The sequence below is a fragment of the Mustelus asterias genome, chromosome 1 (assembly GCF_964213995.1).
Source record: "Mustelus asterias chromosome 1, sMusAst1.hap1.1, whole genome shotgun sequence".
NCBI lineage: Eukaryota > Metazoa > Chordata > Chondrichthyes > Carcharhiniformes > Triakidae > Mustelus > Mustelus asterias.
In genome coordinates this window covers 37,530,271-37,549,675 of record NC_135801.1, presented here as the reverse complement: position 1 = coordinate 37,549,675, position 19,405 = coordinate 37,530,271, and the positions used below count along the sequence as shown (strand labels likewise).

General features: G+C 41.4%; 1 protein-coding gene across 9 annotated transcripts in view; it reads left to right on the top strand.

The window, feature by feature from the left end:
- Window positions 1-19,405, top strand: part of kiaa1109 (KIAA1109 ortholog) — a 449,716-nt gene that overhangs the window by 355,932 nt on the left and 74,379 nt on the right. For 8 of the 9 annotated variants that reach the window (XR_013497649.1, XR_013497648.1, XM_078211413.1 and 5 more), the window contains 3 exons: window positions 10,570-10,632; window positions 14,102-14,340; window positions 16,871-17,095. Coding sequence is in view for 7 of the 9 variants with exons in the window: in XM_078211413.1 (XP_078067539.1) it covers window positions 10,570-10,632; window positions 14,102-14,340; window positions 16,871-17,095 (527 nt within the window). In the remaining 2 variants the exon portion in view is untranslated. The remainder of the gene's footprint in view (window positions 1-10,569; window positions 10,633-14,101; window positions 14,341-16,870; window positions 17,096-19,405) is intronic. The other variant, XM_078211383.1, reaches the window with a different exon arrangement.

The following is a 19,405-nucleotide window of genomic DNA, read 5'->3' as shown; positions in this document are numbered from 1 at the left end:
TTAAGAATTCAATGGTTTAATTATTTTGCATACACACTTGAGAAAGAAAATATGAACACCCAGCTCAGTAAATAAAATGTGAATACCCGTTAGGTGAAATTTATTTGTCGGCATCACAAGAATAAAAAAACGATTGCCATCATGTCATATACTGGTGACTTAATTTTTAATTCAACGGCACAGAGGTACAGCGGTTAGCACTGCTGCCTCACAGCACCAGGGACCTGGGTTCAATTCCTGGCTTGGATCACTGTCTGTGCGGAGTCTGCACGTTCTCTCCGTGTCTGCGTGGGTTCCTCCAGGTGCTCCGGTTTCCTCCCACAGTCCGAAAGATGTGCTGGTTAGGTGCATTAGCCATGCTAAATTCTCCCTCAGTGTACCCAAACAGACACTGGAATGTGGCAACTTGGGGATTTTCACAGTAACTCCATTGCAGTGCTAATGTAAGCCTACTTGTGACACTTATAACTAAACTTAAGCTTGAAGATGTAGAAGACTTGTTATGAAAAAAAGTTTTTCTTCGTCTTTGGTAGTCCCTCAGGGTCAAGGATGACTTGACTCCACTCTGGGGAGGTGGGTTCTGCGGTGGCTCAATAGTACAATTCTGGAGTCACACTCTGCCAAAGGTTTGGCAGGTGATGTTTGATGAGGTGAGTGGGCGGGACGTTCTGGATTCTGCGCTCTCTTTCCACTGTTTACGCTTGGCTTCCACAAGCTGTACCTGGTGACTCTCGAGATGATTGGCACGTTCGCACATGCTTTTCCAGTTTGCGCGTTCTAAGGTAAGCAATTCTCACGTGTTGATGGAGAGGTTGCATTTATTTATTTAGGGAGGTTTTCAGAGTGTTCTTGTAGTGTTTCCTCTGCCCTCCTAGTGATCGCTTGCCATTGCGGAGCTTGGAGTAAAGCACATGTTTCACGGGTCTTGTGTTGAGTATGCAGACAATGTGCCTGCCCATCACAGCTGGTAGAACATGACCAGTGCCTTGATACTGGCCTGGGAGAAGATGCTCAACATTAATACACATATCCTGCCAGTGGACTTGCAGGATTTTGCGGAGGCAGCATTGGTGATATCTCCAGGGAATTGAGGTGTCTGCTGTACATTGTCCATTTCTGATGCATTCAAATTATTAATGGTTCACATTATCCAAGGACTCACTATGGATCTTGATAGACGTGGGGGGTGGGGTGGGAAGAATGCAGGGCAGGTAGAGAACCTTCGTTTAGGATATTTTGTCTGCATACTGCAGTTCAATGACACAATTTAGGGTTGTCTTGGTTCTGGCCTGGAAGCGTCGGAAGTTAAACAGTTTCCCGCTTGTCTGGTAGGTTAGCTCCACTTCCGTGGAGAGCTTCAAGGTGATGGGATAGAGTGTTGCTCCGAGGAAGATGGAAAAGAGCTTTGGTGCAATGACGCAGGTCAAAACCCCAGTTTGCACTCATATTGGGTCTGTGGTGGATCCATTGGTGAAGATCATGGCTTTCATGTCACTATGGAGCAGGTGGAGGGAGAATGGTGACGAATTTCTGCAGGCATCCGAATTTGAGGAGGATATTCCACGATCCCTCACCGTTGACAGAATCGAAGGGCTTTGCGAGATTGAAGAAGGCCATGTACAGAGGTTGACGCTGCTTTCTGCTCTTTTCCTGGATTTGTCATGCGCTAAAGATCATGTCCATTCTGCCTCTTGATTGGGCAGAAGCCATACTGAGACTCAGGGAGGAGCTCTTCAGCCACTGGGAGGAGGCAGTTGAGGAAGATTCTCGCAATCACGTTTCCCATGGCAGAGAGCAGGGAAATCCCTTTGTAGCATCCATAAAGTCAGACCTGTCTCCTTTCTTGAAGATGGTCACAATTAAGGTATCTCTGAGATCGCCTGGCATGCTCTCTTCCAACAGGTTTATTTGGTAGCAAATACCATAAGCTTTCGGAGCGCTGCTCCTTCGTCAGATGGAGTGGAAATGTGCACTCCATCTGACAAAGGAGCAGCGCTCCGAAAGCTTATGGTATTTGCTACCAAATAAACCTGTTGGACTTTAACCTGGTGTTGTGAGACTTCTTACTGTGTTCACCCCAGTCCAACACCGACATCTCCACATCATGCTCTCTTCCTTCCAGACAAGGGTGATGAGGTTGTGGATTCTTGACGAGTGTCTCTCCGTCGCATTTTAATACTTCAGCCGGGATTGCATCTGTGCTGGAGGCCTTGTTATTTTTCAGTTTTTGGATGGCTTTTTTGACCTCACGGCAAGCTAAGATTGCACTGAGATTGTGGCAGGCAGCGTGCCACAGGATTTCAAGAATAAATTGGATATAGCTCTTGGGGCTAAAGGGGTCAAGGGATATGGGGGAAGGCAGGATCAGGATGTTGAACTTGATGATCAGCCATCATCAAATGAATGGCGGAGCAGGATTGGAAGGCCGAATGGTCCACTCTCTGCTTCTATTTTCTATATTTTTATGGTGTCAAAGGCTGTGTCTTGGTTGAGGAGGTCCTCGAAGCGCTCTCTCCAATGAGCGTTGACTGCCCCTTCGTCTTTGATCAGCGCCCCTCTGTTTTTGGCTTTCAGTGGGGTGGGTCCCTGGGTACCCAGAACTTGGATGGTTTTAATTGCGCTGAAGAAGTCGTACACACCATGGTTATCAGCAAGTTGCTGAGTCTCCTGCACTCTGTCCACCCACCATCTGTTCTTCAGGTCGCAGGTACTTTGTTCCACCTCAGCCTTTAGTTGCCTGTAGGCTTGCCTATAGAAAACAGCTGTTAAAAAATTACGTTGAAGGCTCCCCTTGTTTTCTTTCACTCTTGCCCCACCTCCCTGCACCCCTTTCCAACCCTAATTGTCCTAGGAAGGAAATGCATTTGCCTACCCCACATTGAATTTCCAGTACTCCATGAGAATGCTGCATTGATTGCCAATAAATAGGGCACGTGATTTTCTGTTGCTCAGAAACAAGTGTTTAATTGTCTGTTTTTTTTTGACACAAAGTTACAGTGTAAGAGGAGCAAACCATACACACAATAAGTCTTGTACTTTATAGTTTTCTGAAGCAATACATTGTGGAACCAGCTAAAGTTATTTTAGATCTACTGTTATGCAGTGGAGCAGGGTTAATTTGTGAACTCATAGTAAAAGATTCTCAGGGAAGAGGAGATCAGGCTGGATTTTACAGAATGCCATGGTCCTTACTGCCCCTTGCCCCCACCTCCCAGCTAAAAGCCAAAGCAAAGTGGCTAATTGGCAATTAATAGACTGGAGCCTGGGTTGGTTTCTGCCCCTCAGGAACAAGAAGTCCCACTCCAGAGAGCTGCGGCCAATCAGAAGTTGGCACCTATTCATTACAGGCTAAACTATTGGGGTAATGGCCACTGCCGGTACTACACTTGGATGATGAGGTGAGCTGCACCTGATCAAGTTGCAAGTATTTGGAGGCCTCGACAGTGCCAAGCTGGCTGGCCCTGACGAGGGCCGGAGTTTGAGGAGCCATGACGGTTGGGAAACCTGAAGGGGGCCAGTTGAGGGGTAACAATTTGGGGGGAGCCTTCCAATGAGCCTCGGGGGCCCAATAAGGAGGGACCTGTCCCTGCATGAGCTGGCCACTTGACGTGGGCCTCTCCTATTGCCAGTTAAATTTGTGGTGCTGCGCTAAGGCCCTTAAGTTGGTAAAATGAGGGTGTATAAGCAGTGGGAAGGCCACTAATTGGATTTTAACTGCACCACCCTTTTCATACCCAGCAGCGTGGTAGAGTAAAATCCAGTTCATCATCAGACAATTGAGTTCCATATTAAGTTTAAAAGTATACACCCCAGTCCCAAGCAAGAATCTTAAATTAAATAAAGCCAATTATGTAGGTAAGAAGGGAGAGATGGCTAAGATTATTGGGTAAACGGACTAAAAAGTGTGTTGATAAATAAGCAGTAGATATGTATATATAGATTGTAGACATAATGACAAACATTTTTAAAAACATGTTCAACAAATAATACATTGCATTAAAAATCAAAAACTCAGCAAGAAAGATCCAACAGTGACTTAAGAAGGAATTTAAGAATAGCATGCAGGGGCGTTCAAGGGATAGATGAGGGAGTTATTGAGTAGGGAAGGGAATTCATTTTTTTCCAGAATAGAACTCCCTGTACTGATCATGGGTTCTGTCGGTCTTTACATAGCTGATGAGCCTGATCCTAGAGCCACATCTCGGACTGTACACTTGGCAGGTGATTCTGGGAGTGGGGATTAGTCCTTGGGCTTGAGATCACTGGTATTACTTTCTCGGGCTCCTTTTCTGGACCCTACTCTTGCACGGGTGTTCTAGAAGAATTGTGTCCCTTCAATCAGGAGCTTCGAAGTAGGTCTCCCAGGCATTGATGTTTATGTTGCATTTCTTGAGGTAAGACTTCAGGCTGTCTTTGAAGAGCTTCCTTTGTCCTCCTCTTGTTCAGGAGCCTTCCTTGAGCTGGGCGAAGAAGATTTGCTTTGGCAGTTGGGACTCTGGTATCCTAAGGACGTGGCCAGCCCATTGGAGTTGGTTTCGGAGCATCACGGCCTCGATGCTGGTGTTCTTGACTGCTTCAAGGAAGCTGATGTTAGTAAGCTTGCTCTCCCAGCTGATGTGAAGAATCCACCTCATTTTGTTGGAGGTACCTCTCCATGGCCTTGGGGTGATGTCTGTACATAGTCCAACTTTCTGAGTTATACAAAAAAGTTGGGTGGACAACTGCCTTGTTCACGAGGATCTTAGTATCAGCACAGATGTTGTGTTCGTCGAAGACTCCCATTCTTGGGTGGCCGAAGACAGTGCTCACGGATTGAATGTGATGTTGGATCTCCACATCGATGACAGCCTTTAGATGAGAGGTGGCAACCAAGGTAGGAGAAATGAAACACTTTTGGGAGGGATTCCTCATTGATCTTGATGGAGGCAAAGACTGGATCTTGCCCTCGAATAGCTTGGTAAAGGACTTGAGTCTCCTTAAAGTTGAAGCTGAGACCGATTTTTCAGTATGCTTCCACAAAGGTGTCAAGCATAGCTTGGAGATTCTCTTCTGAAAGATCAGTGATGGTGTTATCATCCACATACTGAAGTTCCATGAACGATGTCAGTGATTTGATTTGATTTATTATTGTCACATGTATTGGTATACAGTGAAAAATATTGTTTCTTGCATGCTATACAGACAAAGCATACCATTCATAGAGAAGGAAAGGGTTCTGAATGCAGTGTTACAGTCATGTGAGGACAAAAGTCCTGTTCACTTCACAAAAAGATTCAAGCTGTTTAGGACAACCACAATTTCTAACAATTATTGGTAGTAATCCCGGTTTAACTGAATTTGTTTGAACCATTTCTAAGATCGTTTTTATTTTTATTTGCCCTTGAGTCATACATGAAATGTTTAAATAGTCATGTATGTCCGGGGTGCGTGAGGTCCTAAATTATGGCTGCTTTTCTGAGGCAACGGGAAGTGTAGACGGAGTCAATAAATGGGAAGCTCGCTTACGTGATGAACTGGGCTACGTTCACAACCCTTTGTAGCTTCTTGTGGTCTTGGTCAGAGCAGGAGCCATACCAAGCTGTGATACATCCAGAAAGGATACTTTCTATGGTGCATCTGTAACAATTGGTAAATCTGTAAAAAGTGTCGTTTTCTTCTTGGATTTCAACCATTTTAGATTGAAATGTTTTCTATTCATCCTGTAGAAAATATCCACTCCACTGGGAAGCTTGCTCTTGATAAGGTGACGATAATGATGGAGAAAAGGGTGGGGGTGATGTCACATCTCTGCTTGACTCCAATCTTGACTTAGAAGGTTTCTGTCTTATTTCCGAAGGTGAAGACTGTTGCCGACACTTCGTCGTGGAGGAGTCAGAGGATGTTGATGAATTTCTCTGGACAGCCGGCCTTTGACAGGGTCTTCCATAGCACTTCCCGATTGACTGAGCCTTGGTCAGATTGATGAAGGCCATCTAGAATGGTTGATATTGCTTCTGGCATTTCTCTTGAAGTTGTCGAGCAGTAAAAATCATGTTCCATGGTTGGGTCGGAAGCCACATTGGCTTTCCGGAAGGATTTCTTCAGAAACTGGGAGAAGGATAATGAGCATTTGGGCAATGATCTTCACAGCAATGGAGAGTAGGGAGATTCTGTAGTAGTTCCCGCAGTCCACTTTGAAGGTGGTGGTGGTGATGATGGTCCCTGAAGTTGGCAGGCATTTCTTCTCTGTCCATGATTTTCAGGAACAGCTGATGGAGATGACGGGTGACTTCTCCAAGTTTGAAAATCTTCACTGGAACCCGTCCACTCCGGCGGCTTTTCCATTCTTCATGTGTTTAATGGTGGCTTCAACTTCATCCATGCTTGGTGGGAATGCAAGATCATCTTTCCTGGGGAGTTGGGGGATTTCTTTAAACACATCCCCAATTGTATCACAGCTTAGGAGTTCTTTGAAGTGTTCTCTCCGTCGAAGGCTGTTGTATTCTCTGTCTCTCAAAAGGACTCCATCCTTTATCTACACCAGTTTGAGATCTGGTGTTGTGACCATATATTGCCATGGTAGCACTGAAGAGGCCTCAAGTGTCATACTTGTCGGCGAGGTGTTGCAGCTTTTTAGCTTTCTCTGTCCACTATTGGTTCTTGGTTTCCCTAATTCTTCTTTGTACCTCCGCCTTTGTTGTTTGATGAGTTCTCTTCTTTGCTTTGCTGGTGATGTCGTTTTGTCAGGCATGTAGAGCTTTCCTCTTCTTGTTGATGAGATCTTAGATGATGTGGTCGAACCAGCCTTGGCGTTCCTTGGTCTTGTAGCCAATGGTTTCTTCACAGCTTGAGATGATGGCTATCTTGAGCTCTTCCAGTTTTCCTCCACTCCAAATGCTTTGGAGGATTTGGTGGTGACATTGTTGGACATTTGCTAGCATGCTTGTCTCTTGAAGCCGCTCAATGTTGACCTTTTTGCTGAGCAATTCTTCATTTTCCACTGCTTCTTATGGAGTTTGATGGACACAGAGGAACAGATGAGCCGGTAGTCTGTTCGGCATTTGTCTGCACCGGTCATCACTTTGGTGATGTGAGTATCCTTTTGGTTTTGGGATTGGATGATGACATAGTTGATCATGTGCCAGTGCTTTGATCAGAGATGTCTCCAGGAAGTCTTGAACTTGTACTTTTGAAGGAACCATGTGTTAGTGACGACAAGTTGGAGTTCCACGCATTCTGGTTCCTTTCCAGAGTTGAGAGTTCTTTTCAACCCTGCCATTGAAGTCCCTAAGAAGGATGATCTGATCCCCCTTAGGAATGTTGGAGAGTATGGTGTAAAGGGTGGAGTAGAAACCTTCTTTGGACTCATCATTGGCATTAAGGGTTGGGGCATGGGCACTCATGACCGTTATCTGGTGGTTCTTGGCAAGTTGTAGACAAAGAGTCATGAGGCATTCGTTGATGCTGACAAGGAGCTCTGAGAGTCGGTCGATGAGTTTGTTCTTGATGGCAAATTCAATTCCATGCATCCTGGGGTGATTCTTGGGTTTTCCTTCCCAGAGGAAGGTGTAACCATCACTGCCTTCCCTCAGCTGCCCTTTGCCTGCTCTTGCAGAGCAGCAACATCAATGCTGAAGTGCCCAAGTTCATGGGCAACAAGGGCAGTTCTCCATTCCAGTTGATTGTTTTCGCGTGAAAACTGGAGTAATTCACACTGTTTCTTTCAATGGAAATTCAGAGAAGAATCCCCCACACTCTGTGCACTGCAGAGGCCACCATCATGAATATCATTAAATTTCAGGGGGCGGGGCCTATTCCTGCTGAGAGCTGAAAGCGCGCTGAGCGGGCCACTGTGCATGCACTAATCTGTCAGTGCCGAGGTCGACACACGCGCAGTGATGGCTTCCTAATGGTATTTGCTACCAAATAAACCTGTTGGACTTTAACCTGGTGTTGTGAGACTTCTTACTGTTCCTAATGGCTGGCCAGCTCAATCGCCCCCCTTCCACCAGCCCACCCCGATCTCCAGCCCCACCCTCCAATTCCCCACCCCCACAGTCCGGAGGACCCCCTCCCCTGCCACCCCAATCGCTGGCCTCCCTCCTTCGCCCCCCTCCCCCTGAAATCCCAACTGCAGAGTGGCAGTGGGACCCCCCACCGCCACATGCCCCACTCCCTTGATACTGCCCCACTTTCTCAATGGACTGTGCCAAGGTGCCCCCTGGGCATTGGCAGTTTGCTCCGTGAGCAGTGCCAGGGGCCCAGGCTGGCACTGCCAGGGTGCCAATGCCCAGGGGGCAGCACCCCGCCACTGTCCAACCTTCTGGGAGGCCCCAATTGCCCCTCCTTCACTTCAGCGTGGTTCGGCCGCTAGCTCCCCGAAAGTGGGGAGCTACTGTAAACCCCACTGAAGTGAAATACTTTAGCAAGGTGGGAGAGGCTAGTGGGCCCGGAGACTTCAGTCCCAAGCCTGCTAATTGCATTTAAATTATATTAGAATTGAAATACTTACCCCACCTCCCCGTCAATTTCCGACACACAATCTGGCACTGGGAGACAGTATTGCAGGCGCGAATCCTGTGCATCGCCCACTGCGGGATTCTCCCGGGACGGGTGAATCACTCCGTGTTTTTGATCTAGTCCCCAAATCTCTCATGTCCGTTTTCTCATCGTTGAATGTCTTGGGGCATTCGAGTGAGATACTACAAATGTAAACTCTTATAAGTGCCAATCTTGGAACCGTTAACTAAGATTCTCCTGAAATGGTGATATACATCTGAAGCTTCCTTAGAATTGAAATCTTTAGGCTAGTTTCTACTTCTGTTTGCTAATGAACATTATTATTGGAATTTTATTATTTTTTGATTTGTTTAACTCAACCCCTCTTTCATTTTGCTGTCATCTGGGAGCTTTGGTCATGCTGTTAAGGGTTGGGGGAGTGAAATTTTAAAATTTCATGAGTAATGATGTGGTATATGGTAATATCAGGATAGCTAATTGAACAGCCTAGAAAAAAATCTTTCACTATATTGGTAAGATTAAGGGAAAAGATAAGTCTTTTCATTCTCCCCAACTAAGTTCTTCCCTTCTTTATAAATTAAAAAGACTTGTAATATTCTAAGATGCTGTTTTTTTAATAACAACAGTTTCATTTCCTGGATGGAGATCCTTAAGTCAGATCTCCCTTGGATGCTCCAGTCCTACCATTAGTACAGAGTGGTTGCAGGTTACAGCATTGGATAGCATTCGTTGTGGGATCCCAGGAAAACACGTCATTCAATTTTGCTTAATCTAAAGTAAATACTGTTTCCTACTCCTGTTGTAATTTTTCTTGCTATACTTGCACCAGATTCCTTTAATCTACTTTGCCACAGTATTTGTCCTAATGAAATAAATATACTTTGACCAGTTCTTGGGCCTCTGCTGCTTTACAAGGAGAGAGCCAAGAGGGGCGAATGTGTATATTTGGTTTGTTTACCCTTCAGCATTTTTCCTCAAGGAAACAACTGTCCTTTACTTATCTCTTCCAGTAATTTGACTAAAATCAGAAGTTTAACAGGTGGATTTCAGTAAATAAATCATACTGCTGCATGCCAGTTCATACAATTTCTGTTCCTGTAGAAGTCTCAATAAATTGCTTTTCACACTTTGTAATCAGAGATTTTAAAAATGGCTTTTTTGTTCCTAGGCTATTTTTCGGATGTTTATTATAGGACATAACAGCTGTTAAAAAATATTCCAAATGAAAATGTCAGCAAATATTAGTTGCCTCTACAGCATCTTTGAAAATAAGCATTTACTTTTTGCCATAAAACAGCTGCACAATTAATTCTGTAATATAATTGTAGACTCAAAGTAAAGGAAGGTGTAAATTGAAGTATGGAACATTTCTATTTTCAGACTATTTCCTGCTATTTGCTCTTATTTGTGTTGCAAGGAGTTCTCAAAGGGTTGGTGCAAGGTTTAGAAAGTCACTTTGGTTGAAGAATTTAGTTTTTGCATTGATATAATTATTTTTCCTTCTCTTAAAGGACAGTACTCACTTTTCTCTCTTTTGCACCAATTAAGAGCAGACAACGGGTTCCCCGGTCTTTCACAATTCTGTTAATTGTCTGCAAGGAGGTGCACGAAAGCAAGCTGGCAATGACTGTTACTGAAGATTCTGTGCACTTTGCCCAGCATGAAAATGTTGCAATAGATTTGAGATTAACAGCTTTATATAGGGTTGCATTTGCAAACTCGCATCCCACAATCTGCGTCATATTGGTGATCTGACAATATGACCTATTTTAAAAGTTGGTTTGTTACACATTGGCAATAGAAGTTTGAAATAATGGTAACCACATTTTATATACAACCAATGATAACCACTTGCTATTAGTGAAGCACATTATTAAAATAGAGATAAATCATAGGGATGCATATAGTTTTACAGTAATATAAAAAGCCTTTACATTATTACATCTGTATCATCACAAGGGCTTCCGTTAATGTAACAGGTACAATTTTATATTTGTGTTATAATTATGTAATGGGAGTGTTGCTTCTTGTAAGTTATATAATTAAATTTTCCTTTTTACTTCATTAAAGCTGAATGGTACAGCTTTGGGCCTTACAAAGCAAGCCAGCACACCAAAGGAAGGGTATTTTCAGGTACTGGTTAAAAATCTGTTCTGCAACAAAATTAATTGTTTCATGGGGCAATCATCTTGATTTCTATCAACTTTAAGCCATGCACATTCAACTTAATAGCATTTATGATGTGTGCTTTCAAGTTTTTACATTAAATATGACAGGTTGTACTTGAATCATCAACATGTACAGCAACACCAAACTGCTTTTGCATCACAACGAATGTGTTGCAAAAGTAGTGTAACAAGTTACTGAAAAACATTTTGTAGTGCTTGTGTGAGAAAACCAGTCAAAGCATCGTTAAATAATCATTTATATGTGGTTGCAATGGGTTTATTTTAACTGTGCAAATTAGATTTTGATTTTAGAGATGCATTGGCAATACCATCTCATTCAAAAAATGAAATTTATTCATCTTCCATAAATGCTTGTGAACTTGCATGACACATGCTTATTAACTAACGCATATAATTTCTTTGATTTACAGGCAATTTTAATTAGCACTGAATTTGCTTCACTTAATCTTAAATTCCATCTCCATGATCTAGGGTGAAGGCAAAATTCTTAACTGGCTTTGTAATCAAAGTTGGGAACTATAGATATAATAACATTAGGAAATTTACTTAACCATATGCTTTGCTTTCATTCTGTACTAATATTGTTTTTTATGTATTATTGTCTGAGTGGATAGACGGATATTTAATGCTACATTTCTAAAAGGGTGATCAATCTTCTGTTGGAATCGGAATCCAATCCTTTGTGATAGAGGTGGGATTTTTGCAATTGACCTCTGTGTCAGGCAGGGAAAAATTAAGCTGAGGAATTTTCACTGATTGGGTCCTTGCTGGAAAATGCTTATTTGTGAATGTCAGATGAGAAAAGGAACTGTAGCTGACTTGGCCAGACGTGATCAGCAGTTTGCAACCGTAATTGTTTAAGCACATACACATGCTGATTTGACCATCAGGAGGGTTGCCATTATCCGTAGAATTGTATCCCAATACATGATCCCCTTCAGAAGAGGAAGGAGGGAAATTTTGTTTATTTTAAGATGAAATTTGATCAATACAATGATCCCCAGTTTTCACTCCGTTCAGAACATGTTATATACATAATAAGTGAAATATTGTTGGTTTTCTTATTCAGCCTCCACACTTATGGTAAGGCTAATGAGATCACCATAGAGGAGAGAGAAGATTTTTTAATAAATGCACTTTTAGTTCTTTCCCTCTTGTTGGCAAAACTCCTATTGCTGCCAGCATAGCCTAGAAAAACGTTGTCCTTGTTAAAAACTTCTTTATTGTACATCATAAACTCTTGAATAACAATCCCCATTCTAGTAACTCTCTTCTGTATCCAAGCTAAGGGCTTGATGCTTCCTAAATAGTGATTCCCAGAATTGGCCACAGCTGGGCCATAGCAATGTTTTTAAATACATTGGAAAAACTACTGGTTCCAATGCTTCTGACCTTTGGGATATACCACTGCATACTTCTCCTCAGTTTCAGAAAGAACTATTATTAATCACTGCTTTCTGTACTTAGCTAATTCCATATCTATGCAGATATTGCCCTTTTAATCTCGTAAGTTTCAATTTTACTAACCGCGTTATGTGGTACTGTATCAAAAGCCCATATACAGTGTCAATCCCACAACTCTCAGCAATTCTCTTTGTTACTTTATCAAATATCACAATCAAGTTAGTCAGGTACAATTTGTCTTTTAAAAATCCTTGCATCTTTTTACACAAGTGCCAATTAATTTTTCCCAGATTATTCTCTCTCAAAGTTTCCTCAGGGGCAACATTGGTCTACTGGCCCTCCCCCCCTCTTTTGAAGGGAGATGTAACCACTTATATTTCTGAATTCCTCTGCCACCACTTCCATATTGAAGGAGGATTGGAATTTCTAGCCAGAGCTTAAGCAATTTCCATGTTACCCCTCCGCAACGTGGGACCTGAACCAGATGACTTTTCTACTTCAGTAAGGAGGCAAGAGTTTTATTCCCTACCTTCGACTTCAAGGAAGTATCACTTAGTTAAGGCATTGGTTCTATAGGAAATAATCATAAACTTTCAATACTCAGATAAATGTTACCTACTCTTGATTCAGTATTTACATATAAAATCCACTCTCTACCTTCCTTTCAATTGTTCCTCTGATCTGATGCTGCTTTGGTGTACTTTTTGTAGCTCAGAGCAATATTTCTTTCTTGTATACTTGCTCTTATTGTTGTTTTTTCTGATTATAGAACTAGAAGTGCAGTTGAGAATGAGTTACAAAAGGGTATAGATCTTCTGACACAATGAAATCACAGAATCTTAAGTTTTAGAAATCAGATGCTCAACTGATTTTTACTACCAATCATTTTGATTATGACAATATCTAGCTTTTCATTAGAATTGAACGTTTTCCCTTTTTGTGTTTAACTCATATGCTCATTAAGGAGTTTGTCATTTTCTTTGGAAAATTCCACCCACAGAGTCATTTTCGGCAAGAAAATTGGTGCAATTCCTGCCAGTCGCAGTGGCAGAATGTAGAATGCAATTTTTAGGCACTTTGAAAAGTTTTTTTACCCACATGAAAAATGCTGCGCTTGAAGTGCAAAGCATCTGATTCACCCGCTCCAGGGGTCATCTGAACACTTGAAGGGGGTGCTACATTTGAACACTACACAGCACTTAATCTCATTCAAGCTAGGAGGATGGCAAATAGGGATCCTAGATTTACAAAGGGGGCCTTCAGCTGTTAGCTAGATGTTGTGGAGGAGAGGCGGACCACAATATACTCTCAGCTGCCAGGAGACCTACCAGCAAGGTGACCAATCCCACCTGGGAGATGATGGCGGCATGGATCAGTGCCAGCAGCCTGACCAAGAGGGTGGGTGTGCAATCCAGGAAAAAGATGAATGATCTACTCTGATCAGCAAGGGTAACTGCATCTGATCTCCTCTCCACCTTTCTGTAACTCCCTGGAATGTCACCTGGAACCCACCTGCCGCTGTCTCGCAATGATTTAAACATATACTCATGCCAGATAATGTGACATTTTACATCTTGCTGAAAACAATTTGAACAGGCACTTTTATAACCTGAAGTGTCAGGTCAGAAAACACGTTTCAAGTCATAGTATTGCTTAATAGGACGTTATTGAATGTCCAACAAAAAGGATTGGCTAATAAGATAATCATCACAATAACTTTGATAAAGGAATTGAACTTCAACTATTTCCAAAGAGATATTATGGATTGGCAACAGATTGACCTACGTAAGATTTCTTCCACCCTGTTAGAGATTTTAGAAAATGTTTAGGTTGGTGAATTCATTGTCAAATATATCATTGCTCATTCCATATTACAAAACCATTCTGTCTGCTCAAGTAAAGCATAGATGGTGATCCGGTTCTAATATAAACTAACCTGAGAAAGTATTAGTGCACACAACATTAGTAAAAGTAATTTTGAACATTTCAATTTTCTTTTATGACATCAGTTCCCTGAGGAGACAGAATTGGATCTGTTATCTATCACCGTCGATAGTCCATCTCATTTCTCACCCATCAGTGAACGTTCAGTGTTTAGTTCACCCAAAACGCCACATGTCGTTCAACAAAGAATTGCCTTCCAGCTCGATGATACAAAGCGTGAAGACAGTTTGTCATCGTCTAGTGAAGAGTCTGACCGGGATGAAGACTATGAAAAAGAAAAGCCACAATACATCAAGAGGACACCGTAAGTGTCTTTCTTATTCAAAATATTAAATAATTGGTTCCGGAATATATCGAGAAGAAAGTTTTACTTAATGCTTTCAAGCATTAAGTAAAACTGTAGAATTTCAATGCTTCATTAGGACAGATAAATATTTCTCTGTTTCCAAGTTTATTTACAACAGTTGTATTTAATTCAAAAGTTAGGAAGACCAAAGCTAATAACCTATTATTATTTCTAATCCTGCAATTTAAATGTTGAAACTAGCATGAATCTGTTCTATAAATTTGTATAGTCGTGTAAATGTTATTTACCATGGGAAAAGAGAAGACATGAAAACATTACAAGGCACAAAACACTTAAAAATGAGAATAAACACTAATAGTAAATATTGAGTGATGTGTTCTTCAAGTATTGACAAGTAGAAATACAAGAAATAAGCCCTCCACAAACAGATATAACTTTAATCAATGAAATAAAGATTTACGTTTATGTAGTGCCTTTTGTGACTTCAAGACACCCAAAAGTGGTTTACAGCAAATTAAGGTCTTTTGACATATAGTGACTCATAATGTAGAAAAACAGTAGCCAATTTTCATACAAGCCCTCACAAGCAGCAATATGTTATTGAGCAATTTTTTAAATGATATTGATTAAGGGATAAAAATTGATCACGGCCTATTGAAATTTCAATTTTAAAATTATTACCAACAATCTGTTTTAAGCAACAATGCAATGGTTGCATTTTACGCAATTCCAAAACAAAATTGTCTTTTTTTTCCAAAATGGTTGCACATTATACCACTTAAAATGGAATTTAGTGGTGGGTGTGGGGGACTGTGGAAGTTCCAACATTCAATGGGATATATGACAAAGAGGAAATTGAGAGAAAAAAAACACTACAGCTCCTGAGTGCCTTATGTTGGCACATGCAGAGTGCTATATAGACAGCTGAGGTATATGATACAGAAAGGTTTCCCTTGAGCACTATTTGAAGCAAAATCAAAGCCACATTTTTTTTATCTGGAGTAAAGTTTAGTTGCATATAACTGCAGGTAATGCAAATGGCTTCATTTCAGTTAGGCAATTTGGTTATTGTTCTTCTCAGGCCAATCAAAATTATTCAATCCAAACCATTAAAGAATTTATTTTCTGGTAATGCTCAGTTCTAGCTTGATGAGTCTTGGAAGATTTATCAGAGATGAATGACATGAAATGACCTTTCTCCATGGCCAGATTTCCATGTAAGAGGTTTGATAATGACATGGATTTTGCAGTAATACAAGTGAAACTGTCTCCTTTAAAATTGACTGTGGTGTCCGGCGTCCGCACGTGCATAATTAAATGCAGAATTCCCTGTAGACTACAAATTAAATAGAAATCACTGAACTGATGCGCACATGTCCTTTTTTTGTTATTAGTTGTGCTGTAAAAGAACTTGGAAAAGTTACACTGAGTTAAATGGGGTGTAACTGAGTTGCTCATAGTACAAGTCTGCACCAACTCTCCAAAAGAGCATCTTACCCTGGCCCACCCCTCCACCCTATCCCTGTAACCCTGCGCATTTACTATGGCTAATTCAGTTAAACGGTACATCCAATTTAGCATGGCCAATACACCTAACGTGCACAACTTTCGACTGTGGGAGGAAACTGGAGCACCCATAGGAAACCCATGCAAATAAAGGGAGAATGTGCATATTCCACATAGTCACCTGAGGCTGGAATCAAACTCTGGTTCCTGGGGCTGTGACTGACCACTATGCCACTGTGCCGGCGACTGTGTTCGTAATATTGCTGAAACAGATTGCGAGCCCTGAAAAACTAATTTTAGTTTGGAATGTTAAAATGCTCGAATATGCATTGAATTTTTCATACCACATTTTTAAAAAAAATTGATATTTTAGCTTCTCCTTAGTCCTATCGTACATCTGAATCATGTATTTCACTCTGTAAAATTTAAAGTTGTGGATAATCGGTAGTCCTGGTGTCTGTGAAAATATTCGCTGCTTTTCCTGCTTAATAACATCACTTTTGTTAGATAACTTGAGATCCCTTGACTTAGAGCTAGATTCAAATTAATATTGGGAAAGGGGAAATACATGCCATAGAGATCGCAAGATCTTTATGGGCGGCTTTTTTTGAGGTGAGTGGCAAGTCCCATCACTTTACCACTGACTTCAAAATCCAGACTTCTCTTTACAAAATTCAGATCTGACAAAGCTCAATTGGCTGGGCGACTGGTTTGTGATGCGGAGCAATGCCAATAACGTGGGTTTAATTCCTGTACAGCTGAGGTTATTCATGAAGACCTGCCTTTCCAACCTTGCCCCTCACTTGAGGTGTGGTGATCCTCAGGTTAAATTACCACCAATCAGCTCTCCCCCTCAAAAGGGAGAGTAGCCTCTGGTCATCTGGGACTATGGAACTTTACCTTTATCTTTTTAGAGTTCAGGATGTTAAGCCTGGGGGAAAATTGAAAGAAAATCATTTATTGAAAGTTAATATTTTTGTGTGTTGCTTTTTTAAGATTATTTATATTTACTGTTCCGCAGGCATAGCATACGTAAAAAGTCTCCTGGGCTTGCTGCAGTCCAACAACTGTTTACTGATCGATGGCCGTCAGCATCAATGAACAGAAATTCCTTAACCACTGCAACAGAAAGGAACATCGATTTTGAGCTTGACATTCGTGTTGAAATTGAGAGTGGAAAATGTGTTTTACATCCAACTACACAGCAGCTGCAGCAAGCAGAACATGATGAATTCAACATTAAAAGGTGAGAAGACCTTTCATTTGCCTTAATTGTTTTTTTCTTTCATGGGCTGTGGGCAATTTGTTGTCCATCCTTAATTGCCCTTGAAAATGTGTAATTGCCAGGCCACTTCTGAAGGCAATTAAAAAACAACCACATTGCTGTGGGCCTGAAGTCATATGTAGGTCAGACTTGTAAGGATGGCAGACTTCCTTCCCTAAAGGACAACCAGATGGGTTTTTATATCAATGATAGCTGTCATGACCACCATTACTGAGAATAACATATTCCAGATTTATTAACTGAATTTAGGTTCCACCTGCTGCTATGGTGGAATTTGAACCAGTGTCCTCAGAGCATGAACCTGGGCCTCTGGATTACTAATCCAGTGACATTGCTGCTATGCCACCATCTCCCCCTTAATGTGTGTAAATGTTTGGGTGACAAATATAATATCTGGTCCTTTCAGTTCTCTCGTATTTTGCATTAGCTGAAAATTTCTGGAAGCATAAGCTGATAATGGTATGATGATGACAACAGGACATCTGGGAACTTGGTGAACGACAGGACCGAGAGTCTTATCCCCTTAACTGATCAAATTTAAGGATTGAGAAATAAATGGAGGAATGACAATGAAGGAAATCAAGTAGATTATAGTCAAATTAGGAACAGAAAGTAAAATAAATAAAAGCAAAGATTCAGAGAGAGAAAAGATCAAAAAAACAAGCAAGAACAATTTGCAACATACAGGAATGAGAGTCCACGTTTTCCGTTGTTCATTTTTGACCTGAAAAGGTTGAGAATTGTAGAAACATGAATCCTGTTTATTAAAAGGTCTTTTAACTCTTTGGAGCACATTTAATTGGGAATTAATGCAAGGATGCAGTAATTTGTTGAAACCTGGGGGGGGGGGGAAAGATGACCATGAGCTGCTATTTATGAGGCTCATGGTGGAGTGACACAAATTGTCCAGCAATTGATGAGATACCTTTTCCTCACTACAAATTGCTGGATGATTTACATTAACTTGCGCATTAAATTCTATTCATTTCCCAGCTAATTCTGGGCCACGATCTGTACTTTTCATTAACAGATGTGTTTGGGAATACCAGTCTTTCCAAATTTGTGCTACTTAACAACATGCCAAGCATTCACATCAATTTAGGATGATTTATGAGGACTTGGATAGATATATTTATGTCCCCTTACCATAAAACAGAGTAATTGTTACAAAAATGAATATTCTTATCCATTTATTTGCTCCGAATGCTGCCCATCTACGTTCGCCATCATATCTTTTTTGAATTAGACTAGAAGATGTTGCAGTTAAGTGGCATGTGTCTACAGATGAAACTGTCATTGCATACAGTTGGTCAGTTTTTAAATTATTGTTCAGTTGCATACCTGCATTAGTTTCCACACTGCACTTCTTCAGTTAAGACACACCAGTAGTGAAAAAATGAAACTTCTTTTTGGGGCTCTCATTGGGTTATCAGCTCCAGTTAGTTGTTTTTCTGGAGGTTTTGTCACATGATATTCTGTCCATACAATATTCTGACCAACAAGAACAGCAACTACATTTCAATATTCATGTTGTAAAACCTGCCAAGATGCTTCACAACAAAAGTTGAACCTGAGACAAAGAAGGAGATATGAGGTCAGCTGATGAAAAGCTTGCTCAGAGGTAGGTTTTAAGAAGGATGTTCAAGCGGGAGGGGTGAAAATGTTCATTTCATGAGGCAACTTTGGGCTTAGAGCCCAGACAAGTGAAAATACAATTGTCAATAGTATGGTGACAGAAATGAGGGATGGACGAGAGGTTAGAGTTGAAGAAATAGAGGCCATAAAATTTGGCTCTGGCACCACAGGTGACACAAACTGGAGCAGTTGAAAATTGTGGCAACACTATTTCTGCACTTCGGCATGGATACCCATGCTTGTAAGGGCCTCTAGGTTAATTTGATGCAGGTTCTGCCAATTTGAACAGATCCAGTTAATGTTCTTTCATAATCATAAGCATGTGTTTAGCTGCACAGGATCTCCTCTAGCATTATTTAAAGTTCCAACCTACCGACCTGTAGATGAGATGCCTCTTACTTTTGCTGTTGCAATGTTTGTGGCAGTACTTTGGAGTGTTCTTCAAAAAGTTTTGATGACTTGTTGGATTTCAAAGGGAATATTGCTGCAATTAAACAACAAATGAGAGGTGGACATTCCACAAACATCCCATCTTCTTAGGGCGGCATGGTGGCATAGTGGTTATCACTGCTGCCTCTCAGCGCCAGGGACCCAGGTTCAATTCTGGCCTCGGGTCACTGTGTGGAGTTTGCACTT